The sequence below is a fragment of the Myotis nattereri genome, assembly GCF_964212035.1.
Source record: "Myotis nattereri genome assembly, chromosome: 6".
NCBI lineage: Eukaryota > Metazoa > Chordata > Mammalia > Chiroptera > Vespertilionidae > Myotis > Myotis nattereri.
The window spans coordinates 45375405-45396674 of record NC_138081.1 but is presented as its reverse complement, the minus strand read 5'-3'; the positions used below and the strand labels follow the sequence as shown (position 1 = coordinate 45396674).

The following is a 21270-nucleotide window of genomic DNA, read 5'->3' as shown; positions in this document are numbered from 1 at the left end:
GGAGGCAGCTGATGATCAATGTTTCTCTCTCATCAGTGTTTCTAACTCTCTATTCCTCTCCCTTCCACTCTGTAAAAAATCAATAAAATATATTTTTTAAAAAATAAAAAAAAATAAAATAAAAAAAAAGAATTTTCTTAAGTGTTACCACCTTTGATTCATTGCCTTAAAAAGTGTGTTTATCTGTAATATTTTGCCCCCTTTAACATGAGTCAGAGATCTTGGTGACCAGGCGTAGATATAATGTGCCACTTCCAAGGTTCTCTTTCAGTTTAATGAGGTAGAAACAATTTTTTCCTTCTTTCTTTGTGTATATTTTGAGAACATGTTTATTTTTAAAAAATAATTGTTCTTCAAGTAATATTATAAAAATATTTATTCTTCTAAACATTTAATTTTGTTAATATTTTAGAAGCCAGGAGATTTAAAAACAATCTTAATTTTATAGAGGTAGGTCCCTTTCAGACCTCTTCTCTAATTTTATATTATTTAATGCTGCAGTGAATACTTGTGCCTTTTTCCCAGTTTAAAAAATTCATTTGGAGTAAATAATTTTATTAGAAAAAATTCCTAGAAATGGAATTACTTGGTTGAAACTGTTTTATGGCTCTTTATAAATATACAATGTCAATAATGCTTTCTAGAAGGGTTGTGCCAGTATATTTAGTAACCAGCAATATGTATCACATATCCAGTTTATCTGTATGGATGGATCTATGGCTGTTTACGTTTATAAAATTTTATATCCCTAAATTAAAAAACATCAGTACATTAATTTTTACTTTTTATTACCAAAATTAAATATTTTTCTGTATTTGTGTTTTTTAATATCTTTTCCAGTAATCTGAAGTATCTATTTTTTATTGAATATTCACTTATATATAGGTGATATAACAAAACCTGGAGTTGATGCTGATAACTTGTTATTTGTTATGTATTTATTTTCAGTAGAAAATTTGATATGTAATCTTAAAAGTATTAAAAGTGATAGAATTTATGTGGACATACAACTTTATAGTTGTATCTCAGGTCTGAAAGTCCTAGAAATATTTTTTTCCTGGTGTTTTTTTTTCCAGATTGAAGAAGGTATTGTTGTAATGGAAGATGATTCTCCAGTGGAAGCTGTGAGCACACCTAATACTCCCCGAAACCTTGCTGCATGGAAAATTAGCATTCCATATGTAGACTTTTTTGAAGATCCCTCCTCTGAAAGGAAGGACAAAAAGGAAAGGATACCTGTGTTTTGTATTGATGTTGAAAGGAATGATAGAAGAGCAGGTAGGAAGCTTTATGAGTATCTTTCATAAAAGATTCTGGTTAGTCTGTATTTATCAGGAATGACAAACATTTTTGTCATAACTATTGAGTATGACTACATATCCAAAAGGTACTTGTCTAGAACAGGAAATTGAATGAAAGCTTAGGATTTTCTAGGTTAATTAATTAATTAATTAATTTTTTCAATCAGCAAGATACCTAACAACCCAACTAGGCATCCTATATAATAAAAGGGTAATATGCAAATTGACTCTAACAGAATGACTGTCGCTATGACATGCACTGACCACCAGGGGGCAGATGCTCAATGCAGTAGCTGCCCCCTGGTGGTCAGTGCGCTCCCACAGGGGGAGCTCTGCTCAGCCACAAGCTGGGCTGATGGCTGTGAGCGCAGCAGCGGTGGTGGGAGCCTCTCCTGCCTCTGCAGCAGCACTAAGGATGTCTGACGGACAGCTTAGGCCCGATTCCCTCAGGAGTGGGCCTAAGTTGGCAGGTGGACATCCCCCAAGTGGTCCTGGATTGCGAAAGGGCGCAGGCCAGGCTGAGGGACCTATCCCCCCCACCTGAGTGCATGAATTTTCATGCACCGGGCCTCTAGTCTATATATAAAAGCGTAATATGCAAATAAACTGGATGGCAGAACGACCAGTCGCTATGACGCATCACTGACCACCAGGGGGCAGATTCTCAACATAGGAGCTGCCCCCAGCCCACCTGTTGGCCAACCTCTTTGTCCCTCCCCCCAGCCGGCAGGTTCCAATCGCCTGATGGGGAATGGGGAACTGGGGGTGGGTGGCGGCGGATGCAGGTGGTGCCAGGCCAAGGCAGGTGGGAGTGAGCGGGACTCTGATCACCCCGCCGGTCGCCCCACACATGGAGGGTGACTGGCTGGCGAGTGGGTGGGAATCAGCCAACCTCTTGATCCCTCCCTCTGGTTGGCAGGCTCCAATCACCCGATGGGGAATGGGGAACCAGGGATGGGGCCAGCTGCTAGCAGCCAGGGAAGATTGGCCCTGATCGCAGGCCAGGCCTAGGGATCCTATCCATGCACATATTTCATGCACCGAGCCTCTAGTTTTATATAATGTTCTTTTAACGGTTTTGCTCCCATCATCATTAGCCATTATACTTAATTGGCTATTATTAATGCACATAGCACTATATCAGATAACAACTTAATTAAAATGGTATTTCTCCTCCTCCATTGTTGTTGGCAAATTAGAACTGATAAAAATATATGATCAAACACAACTTTACAAGTTTTGTTCATGTTTAGCTATCTTTTTTCTTTTGGTTGTTTTACACGTAGACTGTAACAGTGAAGGGGTAAATAATATCCATACGGAGTTAAACAGTCCCCACGCTAGGGTTTGTCCAAGAGGTGAGGCATTCTTGTAAACAAAAGTACATCAAAGTTGGAAATGATGAACAGAAAGATAAAAATTGAACTCAGGAAGAGCGAAACTATCTGTGATGAAAGAAGGAAAAAAGTGGCAATGTTAGGAAAGGGTTAAGAGAGGGGAATGATTGGCTGGTAGTGTGAAGGTCAGTGTTAATAATTACCCTTATTTCTTTTTCAAAAAGTATTAGGTTTTTTTTATTTTTTCAGAAGCTGATCCTATTTCAAGAACATAAAACATAGGAACGAGGAAGGAAGAATTCTCAGAGTAGCTAGCTATAATTTTTCTTGTAGCTAATACCAGGTAGGGTCTTGCTCTATCCAGTTCTGAGTCACTGCTACTTGGTTTTGTTGTAGTTACCATTAAGTTTTTCTAGTTGCTCTTCTGTCTCAACATTCTAATAAGGGTACAGATAAGCCATTGTTGTTATTGCTAATATAGTCTGATTTCAAGCATAGTTTTGTTTGCATCTGTTGCCTGCTGTTTCTACTGATTGGTATTTTAAGTATTGGAGAGAATGAGAAAGACCCTGGTTAGCTTCTGAGTTTAATTCCTTCCTGTGCCTGGTACTTAAAACCTGGCTCTTGTCTCTCAGGAAATTATTTAAAACTTTTGACTGTTCAGCTATAAACCTCCATCCATACAATATGTGAGCATGTATTAACTTTTATCTACTTTTGAATAATTTATTATGATATACTTTTAAATATTTTGGGAATATATGTACTTTAGTTTTTGCCTTTTGGACAACCATTTAGTTTTGTTCTTTATTTTTAAAACTTTAGCTTAATAATTTAACCATAAAATCAATACCAAAAATATCTTAAAACTTGTGTTCTAAGGATAATTTTTGTCAGCAGTGCTGTATGTAGACTTTTACAGTCAATGTAATTAATATGTGTTCTTAGGAAGCCATGGCCTATGAAGGGGAAAAAAGTATATCATTTAAATATTGCATGGATTTTATATGTGTAGCAAAATAGCAATTTCAGGGTTTTTGAAACCAAAACTAAATATAATACATAGATCTTTTAAGAACAGTGCTGAAGAAGAAAAACAGAATTTGCTTTATAGGTTGTGACCATGGCAAGCTGTTTTTTTCTGAATACAGGTGTTGCTTTTGGGTTGCTGTGATTTTCGTTGACACGATCCATTGCATTTCCTAATCAATGCTAGAATGACACGAGATGCTAATAATAGTAGTTAACATTTTTGGGGTGCTTACTCTGTGCTTTGCACTGTATAAAAGTGTCCTGGGGGATTATTTTATATAATAGGTACAATTATTTTTATTCTAAGCAAACTAAGGCAGTAATGTTATTTGTTTAAGTTTACATACAGGGTGAGACCAAAGTAGATTTGCAGTTGTGAGTGCACGAAACAGAGTTTATTCTTGTATTATTATTTATTAATTATTATATTATTTTTCATACAAACATCTATAAACCTACTTTTGTTTCACCCTGTAGTTAGTAAATGGGGAAACTGGAATTGGAATAGGCAGGTGACCTGATTTATTATTATTTTTTTTTTCTGACTTAGTCTTTAAACCATTAGTTCTTGCTATCCAATTCGGTAGCCACTGTTCACATGTGGCAATTAAAATTAGGTTATATTAAAATTTCAGTTCTTCACTTATTCTAGCCATATTTTAAGTGATCAATAGCTACTGTATTAGTGCTGATAATATAGAACATTTACAGAATTTGCAGAAAATTCTGTTAGACTAGAGGCCTGGTGCACGAAATTTGTGCGGCGAGGGGGGTGGTCCCCTCAGCCCAGCCTGCACTCTCTCCAATCCGGGACCCCTCAAGGGATTGGGCCTAAACTGGCAGTCGGACATCCCCCTCAAAGTCCTGGACCTCTGGCTCCTAATTGCTCACCTACCTGCCTGCTTGGTCTCCCCTTACTGCCCGCCCCCCCCGCCAGCCTGATCACCCCTTACTGCTTCAGTGTGCGACCTGATCGCCCCTAACTGCCCCTCCCTGCTGGCCTGGTTGCCCCTAACTACCCGCCCCCCGTCCCCATCCCCCCACTGGCCTGGTTGCCCCACACAGCCTGCTTGTTCAGTCATTTGGTCGTTCCTCACTAACCCCCCTGCCAGTCTGGTTGCCCCATGCAGCCTGCTTGTTCAGTCGTTTGGTCGTCTCTCACTAACCCCCCCTGCCGCCCCCCACTGGCCTGGTCACCCCACGCAGCCTTCTTGTTCAGTTGTTTGGTCATCCCTCACTAACCCCCCTGCTGGCCTGGTCGTAGGCAGCCAGATTGTGAGGGCGTGATGGTCAATTTGCATATTACCTCTTTATTATATAGGATAGTGCTGTTCTATCCTATATACTAAAAGCCTAATATGCTAAGTGTCCAGTCATCTGGTCGGCCATTCAATCAATCAAAGCGTAATATGTTAATGATATGCTAAGGCCACTCAACCGTTTGCTATGACGTGCACTGACCACTAGGTGGCAGATGCTCTGACGGCTAAATTAGCTTGCTGCTGGGTCTGGCCAATTAGGACTGAGCGAGATGGGCCAGACACACCCTGGAGCCCTCTCGCGGTCCCTCCCTGGCTGGCCAACTTCCCATGTCCCTCCCAAGCCCTGATCATCCACCACTGGGGTCCCTCGGCCTGGCCCTCTCACAATCCGGGCTGAGGGACCCCTCCTGAGTGCATGAATTTCGTGCTCCTGGCCTCTAGTACTGTATAATTAATAAATATTTGTGATACCCAAAATTGACTATAAATTTTTTATGAAATACATCATTTTTGTGAAATTTAAAAAATAATCATAATTGAATAATTTTTTGAAAATATATTTTATTGTTTTTTTACAGAGAGGAAGGGAGAGGGAGAGAGAGAGAGAGTTAGAAACATCGATGAGAGAGAAGCATCGATCAGCCGCCTCCTGCACACCCCCCACCGGAGATGTGCCCACAACCAAGGCACACGCCCCTGACCGGAATTGAACCTGGAACCTCCCAGTCCGCAGGCCAACGCTCTATCCACTGAGGCAAACCAGTCAGGGCTGAATAATTTTTTGAAGTTGCTGTCAGCTCTATGATTCTGTTGCAGAAAATATATTTATTATTGAGATAACTTCATAAATAGGTGAAATTATCAAAGTTTTCTAAATAATTTAAAATTAAAATATGGGATAAAATACATTAATAGAGTGATAACAAGAAATAATAAATTATTAAGACTGGAATAATTTCCAGCTCTGTATACTTAACGTTTTAAATACTGCATTCTATTAATAATAATGGTTTATAGAATGATTTATTACTCAGGGTATGTTCATTCAATTTACAGTTGGGCATGAGCCTGAACATTGGTCTGTCTATAGAAGATACCTTGAATTCTATGTACTTGAATCAAAACTAACGGAATTTCATGGTATGTTGTCCTTTTTGTATAAAACATTACATTTCAGCCTTAGCTTTCTTGGAAGTTGTTGAGCCAGAGTAATTTTTTAATTTTAAGTAATAGTAACAAGGAAATGTAACAGTGACACCTATGTACATTTGATAATAGGGCATCCTGTTTTCATCTTAGTTCTGCTTGTTTATATTTTATTAATTTGTTGTTGTTATGTTATTTTTTGTTAATCCTCACCTGAGGATATTTTTCCATTGATATTTAGAGAGAATGGAAGGGAGTGGAGGAGATAGAGGGAGAGAAACATCGATGTGAGAGAGACTCATCAATTGGTTGCCTCCTGCACGCAAGGGCCAGGGATTGAGCCTGTAACCAAGATACGTGCTCTTGACCAGAATTAAACCCGGAACCCTTCAGTCCGTGGGCTATCCATTGAGCCAAACCAGCTATAGCTATTTTACAAATTTTTACAGTGCACATAAATTGCTTTTCAAATAATAATATTAAAATGTAAAATATAGCTGTTTTTAAATTATGTCTGAGAAAAGGTTCTCTTTCCAATTTGATTTTTGTTTAACTTGATGTGTGGATAATTTTAACCAGGCATTTCAGAGTTGTTCTTATTTTACCATTACCTTTCTTGGTAGACATGTTTACTGTGCACCATAGCAAATGTTTTTTGGTGTAAAGGATGATGCTCCAACCAGCTGAACCACCCAGCTAGGGCCAAATATCTGGCAAATGTCTTAATTTAGCTTTTATATTTAGACATGGAAACCAAACTTGTAGATGAATGCTTCTTTTGAGAATAGATCAACCAGAAAAGGGGAGCATTTTTCCTTTTTTGTTCTTCTCCTCTCCCAGTCTCTCCTATCTACCCACTTAATAATTATGAAGTATTTCCAATCATTTTGTATGCAGGTTGGTGGGTTTGATTTATGTATTCTGAATTCTTTTATTTTAGAAAAACTCTGTGTAATGTCCCCTGATCCAAAATCAGGTTGCTTCTAAATTGAGAAGGGCAGGGAACCTTCAAGAGCAAATCCCATGATAAAGAGATTATAGGAAGCTAAAAAAAATGCAGGGTTCCACTCCATACTTTTTGCCTACATTTTGATGTTGTACTTGTCTTTAAATTATTTTCTCTTTGTCTCTGCCAATCTCATGCAATGCTGTCCTTGTCGTGTTCTTTCTCTGAGAACTTTTCCTTTGGTTTAGAGTTGAGAGAAGATCATTTATCTTCATACTTTAAAATCCCAGATTAATCAAAGTTGGATTCCCAGCAATATTTTTCCCTTTCGGTAATAAAATTTCCAAAGTCAGCCCTGTCTGAGGAAGTACATCCATGGTTTTTAAATTTTGTTTATAACCTTATATGGCATTGGCAATATAATTTTTTTCCCATGAGAGAAAAGGTATTTCTTTAGTAAGATTTTGTTTAATAAAATTCCACTGATTTCAAAATAATCTCATGATAATTTTTTGAATCTTTAAAAAAAAAACTAATATAGAAGGTTAAATATATCTGTGTCGGTAAAAGAGTGGTGATATTTTGGATATCAGTAGACTCAAGTTCTTTGGTTTGAATTTCTATGCTCTCTGGTTTTGCCTTTTAAAGGATAATGGCACATCTCTACAAGGCAGCATTGTGGCTATTAATTGGTTGTAGTATATTATAAATTAGGGTTTTTTTTGTTGTTGTTTTTTTTAATATATATTTTATTGATTTTTTTCAGAGAGGAAGGGAGAGAGATAAAGAGTTAGAAACATCGATGAGAGAGAAACATCGATCAGCCGCCTCCTGCACATCTCCCACTGGGGATGTGCCCGCAACCAAGGTACACGCCCTCGACTGGAATCGAACCTGGGACCCTTCAGTCCACAGGCCGACGCTCTATCCACTGAGCCAAACCGGTTTCGGCATAAATTAGGTTTTTAAAGTAGTAGCAGAATATAGTAATAACTTTCATATTTATTAATTTCAGGCACATTTCCTGATGCCCAGCTTCCTTCCAAGAGAATCATTGGTCCCAAAAATTATGAGTTCTTAAAGTCAAAGAGAGAAGAATTTCAAGAATATTTACAGGTAAAGCACCAACTTAATTTAGAACATTGCCTGCTAATTATAGCATTCTCTGATTTGTCTTTTTTTCTCTTGTATATATATGCTTTGCTTTACAAATACTCATCAATGTCGATTTATAAAATTCTTTTATTTAAATTTTTTATGTGAAGATGAATTATTGTCAAGAGTATATTTTGAAAAAATTTATAACTAATGAAATACCAGATATTTTCCTAAAGGAAAGAAAGTCTTATGTTAGGCTTAGTTTTGGTGTGGGAAGTTAAAGTAAAGAAACAAAAACTTTGGTGTAAAAGACTAAATACATTCTAAGAATACAAAATAGTTTTTGTTATTTTTGTCTTATTCTTTGATTTTTTGTTCAGCACTTTCTGAACTTCAGAATCTTCCCTCCTGTTTATTCCTTAATTCTTTTCCTTTTTAAATTTGAAGGTGTTTTTCCAGTTTCTTGGGATATCTTGACTCTACTATTTACCACTTGGAAGTGAATTCTATTTTTCTCAGTGTGTGCTCATTGTGTTATGTAAACAATGCAATTGGTATATTTTTTTTCATTATTGGTACATTCAGCTTAAAAGTTACTTGCTTGAAACTTCTCTAAAATTAATAACCATCTTTCTTTAATCAAGTGCATAATACCAGAGTGGATATTTCTGTTTTATTTTTTTAAAACAGCTTTCTTATTTGGACATGCAATTTTGTAGTTTTTATTAAGTGTTAACTCAGTTAAATTTGGTTACCTTATAGCCAAAAATAAGTACTTGATAAAATAAAAATATTCAACAGTATAAAGAGGTATTTAAATTTTATTTTCTGTATTTGAACTGTTGAATACTTTAACTCAGAAAGCATTTTTTATGTAATTTTTTTGGTGGTATAACAACTGAAATATGAATTAACTATTTACTACAAGGATATCTGAACACAACACATAGTAGTGTTAACCTGTGTCTTTACTGATATCATTAACTCATTATTGAACCAATTCTTTCTAAGAACTCTAGAGTACCTCATTCTAGAAGAAATATTTTCTGGTAATATGGAGTTAAAAGTTACATTGTTGGTACTTTATCTAATACAAGGTGGGGTAAAAGTAGGTTTACAGTTCTATGGAAAATGATACAATAATTAATAAATAATAATACAAGAATAAACTGTTTTGTGTACTTACAACTGTACACCTACTTTTGCCCAACCCTGTAGATTTGTGCTCATTAAGTTTTGTGACTCTTTTGTAGTTACAAAACTGAATATTAGGCAAGATTGGGTTCGTTTTGGCTTTAAAGTTTTGGCTATATTCTTACAAGTCAGTATGTCTTGTAAGAATATAGTGTTACAAGAAGACTAGTCAACAGATTTAACAAGTTATTTCACATTTCTACATTTAGTTTTTGCTAACTTCTTTATGCCAACTTCTTTTAATTATCAAGATAGTTGTATGATATTGTAATAATTGTGTTATAGTTGAAAAACTGAGAAATAATATTAGCTAATGTTTAATTTTCCTTCCTATGTATCAGGTAGGTTCTAAATGCTTTATATAACAACAGTATAAAGTAGGTAGTGCTATTTTTCATTTTATGCATGCAGTAACTGACTCTTAGGCAATTTAGGAACTTTTCTAGGGACACCAAGTTGACACACAGAAGAATCAGAATTAAAACCCATTCATGTCTGACTGTAGATTGAGGGCTTATCTGCTATATGATACTGTTCTTTCTATAAATATAGTTTTACTATTATTTTTAATATATTTTTATTGATTTCAGAGAGGAAGGGAGAGGGAGAGATAGAAATATCTATGATGAGAGAGAATCATGGATTGGCCACCTCCTGCACACCCCCCTACTGGGGATTGAGCCTGCCAACCCAGGCATGTGCCCTGACTGGGAATTGAACCTGTGACTTCCTGGTTTATAGGTTGATGCTGAACCACCGAGCCATGCCAGCCGGGCTCTAGTTTTATTATTATTCTGAATATGAAATAGCTTTTGAGGATTTAAAATTGCTTTCTTGGTTTAAAATAGTTTTGATTATCCTTCTAGATATTTAAACTTTTTTCTTATTTTGTTCATTCAAGAAACTTCTGCAGCATCCAGAACTGAGCAATAGTCAACTTCTGGCAGATTTCCTCTCCCCCAATGGTGGAGAAACACAATTTCTTGATAAGATACTGCCAGATGTAAATCTTGGTAAGTTGAAGTAGAGAATCATATAAGGATAAACATAAAAGAATCAGCATTTTCAGATTAATTTAGAAAAAGGGTTTATGTAATAAAGGACTTCTTATATACTGTTAGTAGGACTATAAATTGGAAACCACTTGAAAAAAGTTAAATGATAAAACTAAATGATCCAGCAGTTCCTCTCTGTGATATATACTCATCTACATATCTAATCTAATAATAGACAAACATGGTAATTGACCGTACCTTCGCTATGCTTCCCATTGGCTAATCAGGGTGATATGCAAATTAACTGCCATCAAAGATGGCGGTTAAACACCAACAAAGATGGCGGTTAATTTGCATATGTAGGCGCAATGCTGGGAGGTGAAAGGGGAAGGATGGAAGAAGCCGCCTGTCGCTGACAGTCATCTGAAATCCAGGCGGCAGGCAAGAGCCGGGTAGCAGGGCAAAGGTGGAGAACCCAGGCTGCCTTTGCCTGGCGCGAATTATGCAGCTGGGGGAGGGGCATCGGGCCTCTGGGAGCAGGGTGGGAACTTCCCGGGGTGGGCATTCAGGCAGCCAGGTGTGGGGCCGGAACTTCTGCCGCATTGCCATGGCAACGTGGCAGAAGTTCCCGCCCTGTAGCTGCTTGCTCATTCACTTACTCGCTCATTCATTCACTCATTCACTCACTCATTATTCACTCACTCACTCAGCAGACCCTTTCAGGTCCCTGGCACCAGGCCAGGCACTGAAGTTGAAGCAGGATAAGACAGAGCTATGTCCTCAAGATGTTAGTAATTCAGTAGGGCAAAGCAGGCACATGAATGAGGCAGTTGTACACACAGATGCACTGTACTGGGTTCGGTGAGGGCTGTAACTAACGCCGACTTTGTTCTCTTGATAAAATGGGGCCTCGGGAGCCAGGCTGCCCCAAGCCTGGAGGCCTGTGCCTAGGCCAGGAGTGGCCGGGGTCCCAGAACATGACAGAGGGTGCAGGTCGGGCTGAGGGGTCTGGCCCCACCCCCGAGTGCACAAATTTTTGTGCTCCGGGCTACTAGTTATATATATAAAAGCCTAATATGCAAATTGTCCCTGTGGGAGTTCGACTGGGAGACTGATTGCTCGCTGTGATGTGTGCTGACCACCAGGGTGCAGTGCAAAACAAAGGAAGGCCCCAGCCGGCAGCTAAAAGGCCCTGATCGGCCCTGATCTCCAGCTAGGCCTAGGGACCCTATCTGTGCACCTGGCCTCTAGTATATTCATATTTAAGAATGTTCATAGCAACATTGTTTATAATAGCCCAAACTGGAAGTAATACAAATGTTCATCAGCAATAGAATGGACAGATAAATTATGGTAGGTTCATAAAAGGAATACCTATAGCAATGAATACCTATAGCATGTAGCTTGCAACAGTGTCGATAATCTTAAAAGCATATTGAATTAAAGAAGCAAGGCACAAAATAATATATATAGCATGATTTCTTTTATAAAAAGTTAAATATAAACCAAGCTAATATAATCTGGAAAAGTTTAAGTAAAATTGTTAAAGATACTAATGGAAGAAAAGAAGTATTTCTCAATATATTTTACATAATGCAATCTTAAGTCTATATAGACCTACAGTAATTAAATATTACAAGTAGGCATTTAGCTTTTATCTGTATTTCTATCTCTCCAAATGAATATATTTAGTTGAGCCAACATATTTAGTATGTGTGTGTGTTTGAGGTTTCTTCTTATCAGGGGAAATAGTAGAGGGCATAGAATTGGGTAGACCTGGTTACTGAAGGTTTGACTGAAGGAGAAGAAATATTCAAAGCGAACCAGGTTTCTATTTAAACAACTGGATGAATGCCATTACTTGCTGATACAGGGAATAAATTAAGAGCAGTTCTGAACTTGCTGAGTTTATAGAATTTAATTGATGTTTTATAAGGCAGGAGAGGCCAAGAGATAGGCAAGGAGTAGATTTGAATGTTATTTGAAATAAGATTGAGCAAATCATTTGGCTCAAGAAGAGCATGTACTAGAGAGAAAAGCATAGAATGAATCCCTGTAATTTAATGATATTTGGAAATTCTAAGAGGGAGGAGTGGCTTATGGGGGTACCAAAGAGAAATAGCCTGATTGGATGGTTGGGTGGTTTGTATGTCGTAAAACAATTTCAATTTTTAATTTCTATTATTATCTCTCTCCCTATTGCCATAAGTCTACTTTTTTTCTAAATTGAACTGAAAGAAATTTAAGTGCTATTTATCAACTTTGACTTATTTTTACAGTCATTTCTAAATACTTGAGAAAATCTTTTTTATATATATATATTTTTTATTGATTTTTTACAGAGAGGAAGGGAGAGAGAGATAGTTAGAAACATCGATGAGAGAGGAACATCGATCAGCTGCCTCCTGCACATCTCCTACTGGGGATGTGCCCACAACCCAGGTACATGCTCTTGACCGGAATCGAACCTGGGACCTTTCAGTCCGCAGGCTGACGCTCTAGCTACTGGGCCAAACCGGTTTCGGCTACTTGAGAAAATCTTAAGAAATTTGATATTTTATAACAAGGGAACGTAGAGATAAAATCAAGAAGAAATTTTGGTTAAACAAGATTAGAGTGTACTTAATTGGAAATGTTGAATATAGGCTACTCAAATAGCCAATTTAAATGTAGCAATTTTAAAACTTTTTTCTTTTGACGAACTTTTGTATACTTTTATATACCTTTATATATTCACCATTGTTTAAAATCTTTTGAAAAACATTTTAAAAAATATATTTTACTGATTTTTTTACAGAGAGGAAGGGAGAGGAATAGAGAGCTAGAAACATTGATGAGAGAGTAACATCGATCAGCTGCCTCCTGCACACCTCTGACTGGGGATGTTCCTGCAACCAAGGTACATGCCTGGACTGGAATCGAACCTGGGACCCTTCAGTCTGCAGGCCGACGCTCTATCTACTGAGCCAGACCCGTTAGGGCTGAAAACCTTTTTTATGGAAAATTTAATATATACACAAAAGTAGAGAAATTTGAATAATGAACTCTCTACTTTATTTCAACAGTTATCGACACTTTGCTTGTTCTGTCTCTTTCTCCACCCCCAACCCCAATTGGATTATTTTACAATAAATTCCAAATGTTGTATCTATAAATAGTTAAGTATACCATAGTTATTGTAGATTTCTGTTAAATGTGAAGTGGGCAATTATACATATTTCTTACTATTTTACTTTTTACTTGGCAGGTGAGTATTTAAAATTACCTAGTGAAGTAGTCATATAAACAATTACAATGTATATTATCCCTTCATAAAATTAATATTTTACTTTTAATTGCAGGGAAAATTATAAAATCTGTTCCTGGAAAACTAATGAAAGAGGTAAATAACTAATTTATGTGTATTCTATAATATGATAGTTAAAAGCATATTTAAATATTAATACATCTTAATGGGCTGTGTGATATTGAAAATCATAATCTTAATTTTTGATTTTCATACTGCGATCTCTGTATTACCACAGAAAGGTCAGCATTTGGAACCTTTCATCATGAATTTCATTAATTCCTGTGAATCTCCAAAGCCTAAGCCATGTAAACCAGAACTGACCATTCTCAGCCCTACTTCAGAAAACAACAAGAAGGTATGAACATTACCTTAAAGAGCCATAAGTCTGAAGTTGTCTTACTTAAGATGACTTTTCTATTATAGGGAGAATCCTGTGTTAATGAAATGGATAGTACTTTTAATTTTTTCATATGGAGATCAGTTATACAGTGTAAGGAAGGTATTATGAATAGTTGTTTGGTTATTTCTTTAACAGGTTAAATATTTCTTTATTTGCAGACTTCTACCATTACTATATTTGGGGGATTTTTTTTTATACTCATCCCAGGATATTTTTTCCATTGACTTTTAGAGAGAGTGTGGAAGGGAGGGAGGGTTGGGGAGGGGGGAGAGAGAGAGAGAGAGAGAGAGAGAGAGAGAGAGAGAGAGAGAGAGAGAGAGAGAGAGTAGGAGAAGAGAGAAACATCGCTGTGAGAGAGACACAGCGACTGGTTGCCTCACACACACACCTCTACTGGGGCTGGGGAATGAACCTGCAACTGAGGTACGTGCCCTTGACAGGGAATTGAACCCATGACTCTGGTCCAAGAGCTGATGCTCTAACTAACCACTGAGAAAACCAGCCAGGGCTGGGGGATTTTTTAAAAAGTGGTTTTCTGAGGTTATAAATCACCAACTTCTAATAATCAAGAAGTTACTTACTAGAATGTACTTATGTTTATTTGATGGTATTACTAATGTTAATAGTTTATAAAGTATCTTATCTATTCATTAAACAAATATTTTATTGTGTGCTTACTATTGAGTGTTAGGCACTGGGAATAATATATATTCCCTATCTGTAAGTAGCTCAGTTTATTATCAGAGTAGGGCCCAGCCTTGGGCCCATCTTCTCTCCCAAAACACCTTCATTTTTGTTGTTACTATAACTTTATTGTTGGTAAACAGAAATAGAGTTGATTTTTGTGTATTGATTTTTAATTCAGTAATTTTGCAAGACTTCTATTAAGTTTAGTAATATATTTATTAATGCTTTTAGATTTACAGACTTATCTGCAAATGATGGCAGATTTTATTTCAATTATGGCTAGGATCTGCTATATAAAGGAAGTGATTTCAGTGTTTCACCATGAAATAGTACATTTTTCATAGATATCCTTTATGGGGTTTAGGAAGTTTACATTTTTGTTTATCCTATCCTTGTCAGGTTTTGGTATTGAGTTAGATTAACCTTTTTCTTTTAGCTGGTAGAGTTATTAGAATTATTAGTTTTTTAAATAATTGATAGAATTTGTTGGTAAAGTCATCTAGACCTTGAGTTTTGTTAGTAGGAACATTTTTTTTTACAACTAGATTTAATTTTGTTAATGATTATAATCTCTAGGTTTATTATTTTATGAATTAATTTTTGATAGGTTATATTTTTCAGCGAATTTTTCATTTTATCTAAAGTTGAAAATCTTTTGGCCTAAAGTTGTCAATAATATTCTTTTTATTTTCTCTGACATCATGAGTTATGTCCCCTTTTGTTTGTGTCTTCTTTTTCATATCTTTTTTCATCAGTCTTGCCAAAGGTTTTGTCCTTTGGCATTATTGATCTTTTCTAACTTTTTTTAGTTCCTTAATATCTGCTATTTTATTATTATTATTGAGAATAGACACTTTTTACATAGTTTAAGGGTAAGTAGGGTTAAGATTTAGTTGAATTCCCTCATTCATAATTCTTCATATCTTGTTTTTTTTCACATTAATCAAAGTCTTATCTCTTTATTATTTCAACTTTTACTTTAGCTTTTCAATGATCTGTTTAAGAATAATGCAAACCGTGCTGAGAATACAGAAAGAAAGCAAAATAAGAATTATTTTATGGAGATGATGACTGTAGAAGGAGTTTATGATTACCTGATGTATGTAGGTAAGACAGATGTGGTTACTATTAAAATCTGTTTTTCATTCATGATTTATATTTCTTATGTGATGTAAATTATTGCTCTTAAGTATTGCCCTGTTATAATATTTTTAAAAATTGAAATTACTTTCTTTTAAGAATTCAATACCATTGGCCTTGGACATATTGAAGTTTACTAGTGTTAACAAATAAAATATTGACCATTTGTGTTTTTTATATCGGAAAATGTTAAAATATATATCTTAAATGAAGTATTCCATGTGATCCTTTCAGGACGAGTGGTTTTCCAAGTTCCTGACTGGCTTCATCATCTCTTAATGGGAACTCGAATCCTCTTTAAAAACACTCTGGAAATGTATACTGACTACTATATTCACCGTAAACTACAACAGTTATTTCAGGAGCACCGTTTGGTCTCACTTATAACACTTCTCAGAGGTTTGTATTTTCTCATGTTTGTTTTATGTTTTGTGTGCTCTTAATGATTTCAATCAGATCTAAAAGAGTGAGAAGTCTTGTTTTTATTTGGTTTATTAGTTTCTCTATTAATAAATACTCTGTGTATTTAATAAATACTTTGTGTAAGATAAGTGAAAATTCCAGCAAATATTTATTTTTCTCTTTTTAGATGCTGTATTCTGTGAAAACACTGAGCCTCGCTCTCTCCAAGACAAGCAAAAACGAGCAAAACAGACTTTCGACGAAATGATGAATTACATTCCAGGTGTAATATTTAAGAAGTAGTTTAGTATAGATAAATACCACTTTGAGGTGAAATGTATAGTAATTATTTAAAGCTAATTTTTACTCTGAGTTTTCATTTTAGAAATAGTTCTAAGGGCCAATTAAAATTCATTCATTCGTTAAATAAAATTTGGTTTTATGATGATAGCACTAAGAACTTTAAGACAAGGCTATTTCCATGCACACAAATAGACAGATTCTTTTGGTAATATCTTATAATCAGAGTAGTTAGTGGGACAGTTGGAGCCCTGCTGTCCACTCTACCATGAGAAGAGCTATGCTAGTGTGTATGACTAAAAAATAAAAATTCATTCCCAATTTATTGAACACCTTACATGTGCCAGACACTCTGCAGAAGAAAGGGATAAAAACATATACTTGGATAGTTCAAGTCTAGCAGGAAGACAGACATGCAGTCAAAACATACATGTGAATAGGGTCATGTGTCTCCAAGGGAAAGGATGATCACCTCTCCCGTAAAGGAGGTAGGCTCAGGCCACTAAGTAAGTGAATGGTAGTCACCTCTTACTGAGATAGGAAATACAAGGAAAAAATGTCAAGGGGTCAAAGTAGAGGATACTTGGTTTAGGACATTTTAAGTGTGAAGTGCCTGTACATTATTCAGGAGGAAATGGCTAGCAGTAAGCATTTAGCTGTCCAAGTTTGGGAATTGGAGGAATGATGGTACTAGGACAGATATATGGGAGTCACGTGTGAGGGATAATAATGCCTGGGGAGAAAATATAGAGAAGGAATTCAAGAGGCTTAGGACTGTACCTTACAGAATTCTCATCATTGAAAAATTAGTCCCAGAATAGTAGTTCTGCTACTCTGTGTGAGGACAATTAAGTTAAATCCCTGGTCTGAATGTAAAAGTGAACAAAAGCTATTTTTGAGTAAATCTTCTGTAGGTAAATGATGAAATAATTTATTACCTGTTTCATAATATGATATAGCATTCATGGTTTTAACAGTGTTAGTTTTGCTATTCAGGAACAACATGGAAAGCCAATGAATGTAATAATTTGTTATTTTGCTGAGGCATAATTGAATCACATCTACTTGAAGACTTTCATTTGGGAAGGAGTAATTTAGCTAGTGAGTAAGCTTAGCATGTTATTCTGTTGCCTTTTACTCCTCATTTCTTAGTGACTCCTGAAGGATCTGAAAGGATCATTTATTTTTGTCTGTTATGCTCCATGCATATTAACTGGGAAATTCTATGTAGTATTGGTGAATTAGAGGATTAAAAAAGATCCATATTGGGTTACTTACATAGCTTAAAAATATCAAGGATCTGCTATGCATCTTGTAAATTAAATTTGGCCTTTGCCTCTTAGGGTTAGATTTACCTCATAGAAACAAACCTAAATGGAGAATTTTCTATGAGCAGCATTAAGAGTTCCATGATGATTGGGGGGAAGGGACAAATATTTGAGCAACTTGTTTACTTATGAATGATTTTCTTTTCCTGTTTGGGGGAAAACATTCAGCAGAGATTTTAATAAGGACTGACTTTTTTGGGTAACAAGTGATACATGACACTTTCTGGATCCTCAATTAGTGTTTAAACATTTCCTAAAAGGATTGTTCTGTGCGATGGTTAATAGTAATTATGCAAATAGTACAGAAACAAAGTGGTGATATTCATTTAGGAAAGTCTATGTTAAAAATTAAATTAAGTCCTAACCGTTTTGGCTCAGTGGATAGAGCATCAGCCTCCGGGCTCAAGAGTCCCAGGTTCGATTCCGGTCAAGGGCATGTACCTTGGTTGCGGGCACATCCCCAGTAGGGGGGTGTGCAGGAGGCAGCTGATTGATGTTTCTCTCTCATCAATGTTTCTAATTCTCTATCCCTCTCCCTTCCTCTCTGTAAAAAAATCAATAAAATATATATTTTTTTAAAAATTAAATTAAACATTTTTTGATATTAAGATATTCAAATATGAAAATATATATTAAAATTAGGGGCCATCCTCTTCCTACTCTCCAGAAATAACTGTGTGCACCAGTTGGTGTTAATTCTCACAGACATTTTTCTGTGCATTTCTATATATATATGTACAAATGTATAGACATAATTTTAGGATTTCATTTTGTTTTCCCTGAATGGAATAATACAATATGTATTATTTTCAAACTTTTATCCCTTAATAGTATAGACAGATTTCTTTACTGTGACATTCCATATGCTTGCAATATGCTTTGTGCATTATGACTCTCCAAAAAGAGGATCCTGATACTTCATTTCTCAACCTGACCACAGAACCCTTGCAGAAACCCTGGTTTAGAAAATTCTGATTTAGTGTTTGCATAATATCCGGGAAACAGAGTGGAGATTTTCTTTTATGAACTAGTTAATGATGAGTCACTTTATAATATAAAATTGCTTTCTTGTTTAGATGTGATTGTCAAGTGTATTGGTGAAGAAGCCAAGTATGAAAGCATCAGGCTTCTATTTGATGGTTTACAGCAGCCAGTTCTCAACAAGCAGGTAAAATTCATTAAAGCAGGTTGACTAGAGTTGGCTGGGTTTGGGGAATGGCACAGTAGGGGGCCTGGTATATTATTAACTGTGAAGTGACACTATATTAAATCAAGGCAGCATAATTCAAACATTCAAATAGAAAAAAGTGTGTTTTGTTTGTGCTACACTTGTTAGGTAATTACTGTTTTTATTTAGCATGATTTGTTTTGATTTAAAATAAACATTCATTGTAGAAAAATTGGGATATACAGAAATTTCATGAAATAAAGTAAAAATTTAAAAATTGAGAATTTCACCTTTCAGATAACATAATTTCTTTAAAATTTTTGTTACATATAAAATATCTAACATAAAATGAGTTATGAGGCATAATAATAAACTGTCCACATGTAAACACATGAGTATCTAACAATGGATTTAAGAATAGAGCATTATCGTCCTAGCCAGTTTGGCTCAGCAGATAGAACATTGGCCTGCAGACTGAAGGGTCTCGGGTTTGATTTTGGTTAAAGGCACATGCCCAGATTGTGGGCTTGATCCCCAGTAGAGAGTGTGCAGGAGGCAGCTGGTCAGTGATTCTCATCATTGATATTTCTATCTCTCTCCCTCTCACTTTCTTTCTGAAATCAATAAAAATATATTTAAACAAAATAGAGCATTATTGATACTATTGAAGCTACTTTTGTGCTTGTTTTATATTGTCAGTTCTATTCCCTGCCTTCCCATTTAGAAGTAACCACAGCCCTGAATTTTGTGTTTCTCAATTTTTATGGATTTGTCTAATGCCTTAAAAAATTTTTTTTGGTGCTTTAGCTGACTTATGTTTTATTGGACATTGTGATACAAGAACTGTTTCCAGAGCTCAATAAGGTAACTAAAAATCAGCAATTTTATTCTTTGCTATTAATCATATGCTCTGACATTTATTTTAATAGGGCCATAAAAATTAAGAAAATCCTTGACTATGATCCTTTTAAATATGAACAACCTTAACAAATAGATCTTTGTATTTTCTTTATTCAGTGTGCTCAAATGTAGAATGGATTTTGGTGGCAGGAATTGAATAGCCTTTGCCTTAACTTCATTCCTTCCTAATTAAAAGCAGAAAGTGACACTATACCCTGTAGTCTTTCCAGAGGAAGGTGTGAGGTTAAGTCCCAACACTAGAATGGCCAAGTTCTCCAGGCTGTCACCAGCAACAGTGAATGCTGTGTAAGTCAGACTTGAGTATTTTTGAAGCAGCTGAATTTTAAAAAAGGATGGTAATTATTATCATTATATTGACTCTTGAGGATTTGGAGGTTAGAGCAAAGATTTAAGTTATTATTTTTTACTGTTTATATTTTTCTGACTAACCCCTTTGGTCAGATGAAATAACTGCTCTTCAAGGGTTTGGTATAGCATTGAAATACCAGTTTCATAGAGTAGAAGAATTCAGATTTGAACTATTTACCTATTAGCTTTCATTATAGTAATATTATGTGTATATTAAAACAGGGTAGCAGTTATGGGCATTTTATATTCAATTTACATGGAAATGAGTACAGAAAACCTTCAACTGTCTGTTTGAAATTTTATAAGGTCTGTCCCCATACCTTGCCATTTTTCTCATCTCTAAAAAATAAGGCATATACCAGCTAATTTCTTTGTTATATCTATATTTATAAAAGCCTAAGCAACCGTTTGACTGGTAGCTATGTTGTGCACTGACCACCAGGGGTCAGATGCTCAATGCACAAGCATGGAAACCTGGAACAGACTGATGAATCTCAGAGGGAAGCAGGGAGGGGGAAGGGTGGTAAGAGATTAACCAAAGATCTTACATGCATATTAGAGGCCTGGTGCATGGATTGCTACACTGGTGGGGTCCCTTGGCCTGGCCTGCAGGGACCAGGCTGAAACCATCAGTCTGACATCGCCTGAGGGGTCCTGGATTGTGAGATGGCAATATTTATGTCTTAGGTACACTGGAATTGTGGAACTGTTAGGCAGTTCATAAATGAACCTTACTGTCTTTTATTAAATGGACTTATTTTTTCTTTAGGTACAAAAGGAAGTTACCTCTGTGACGTCCTGGATGTAAACATTTGGATTTGGGATAGAATAACCAGTTAAAATTTCTGCTGTGCTAATGTAGTAGAAATATACTGTTTTTTCTTTTACTTTTGTATATTCTTGTATATATCATGTAATTCTGTCTCTGAGATTTTTTTGTTTTAATAAAGACTAACTTAATTATGATTGAAAGTGA

The 21270-nt window shown here is 35.9% G+C and overlaps 1 protein-coding gene across 3 annotated transcripts in view; it reads left to right on the top strand.

Annotated features, from left to right (window-relative positions):
* The window catches only part of SNX14 (sorting nexin 14), a 71311-nt gene extending 50041 nt beyond the window's left edge, over positions 1 to 21270 (top strand). For all 3 annotated transcript variants that reach the window (XM_081094388.1, XM_081094389.1, XM_081094387.1), the window contains 12 exons: positions 1077 to 1278; positions 5989 to 6072; positions 8040 to 8140; positions 10218 to 10329; positions 13653 to 13693; positions 13836 to 13955; positions 15671 to 15794; positions 16062 to 16226; positions 16417 to 16512; positions 18934 to 19025; positions 19833 to 19889; positions 21064 to 21270. In XM_081094388.1, the coding sequence (XP_080950514.1) occupies positions 1077 to 1278; positions 5989 to 6072; positions 8040 to 8140; positions 10218 to 10329; positions 13653 to 13693; positions 13836 to 13955; positions 15671 to 15794; positions 16062 to 16226; positions 16417 to 16512; positions 18934 to 19025; positions 19833 to 19889; positions 21064 to 21102 (1233 nt within the window). In that variant the 3' untranslated portion in view covers positions 21103 to 21270. The remainder of the gene's footprint in view (positions 1 to 1076; positions 1279 to 5988; positions 6073 to 8039; positions 8141 to 10217; positions 10330 to 13652; positions 13694 to 13835; positions 13956 to 15670; positions 15795 to 16061; positions 16227 to 16416; positions 16513 to 18933; positions 19026 to 19832; positions 19890 to 21063) is intronic.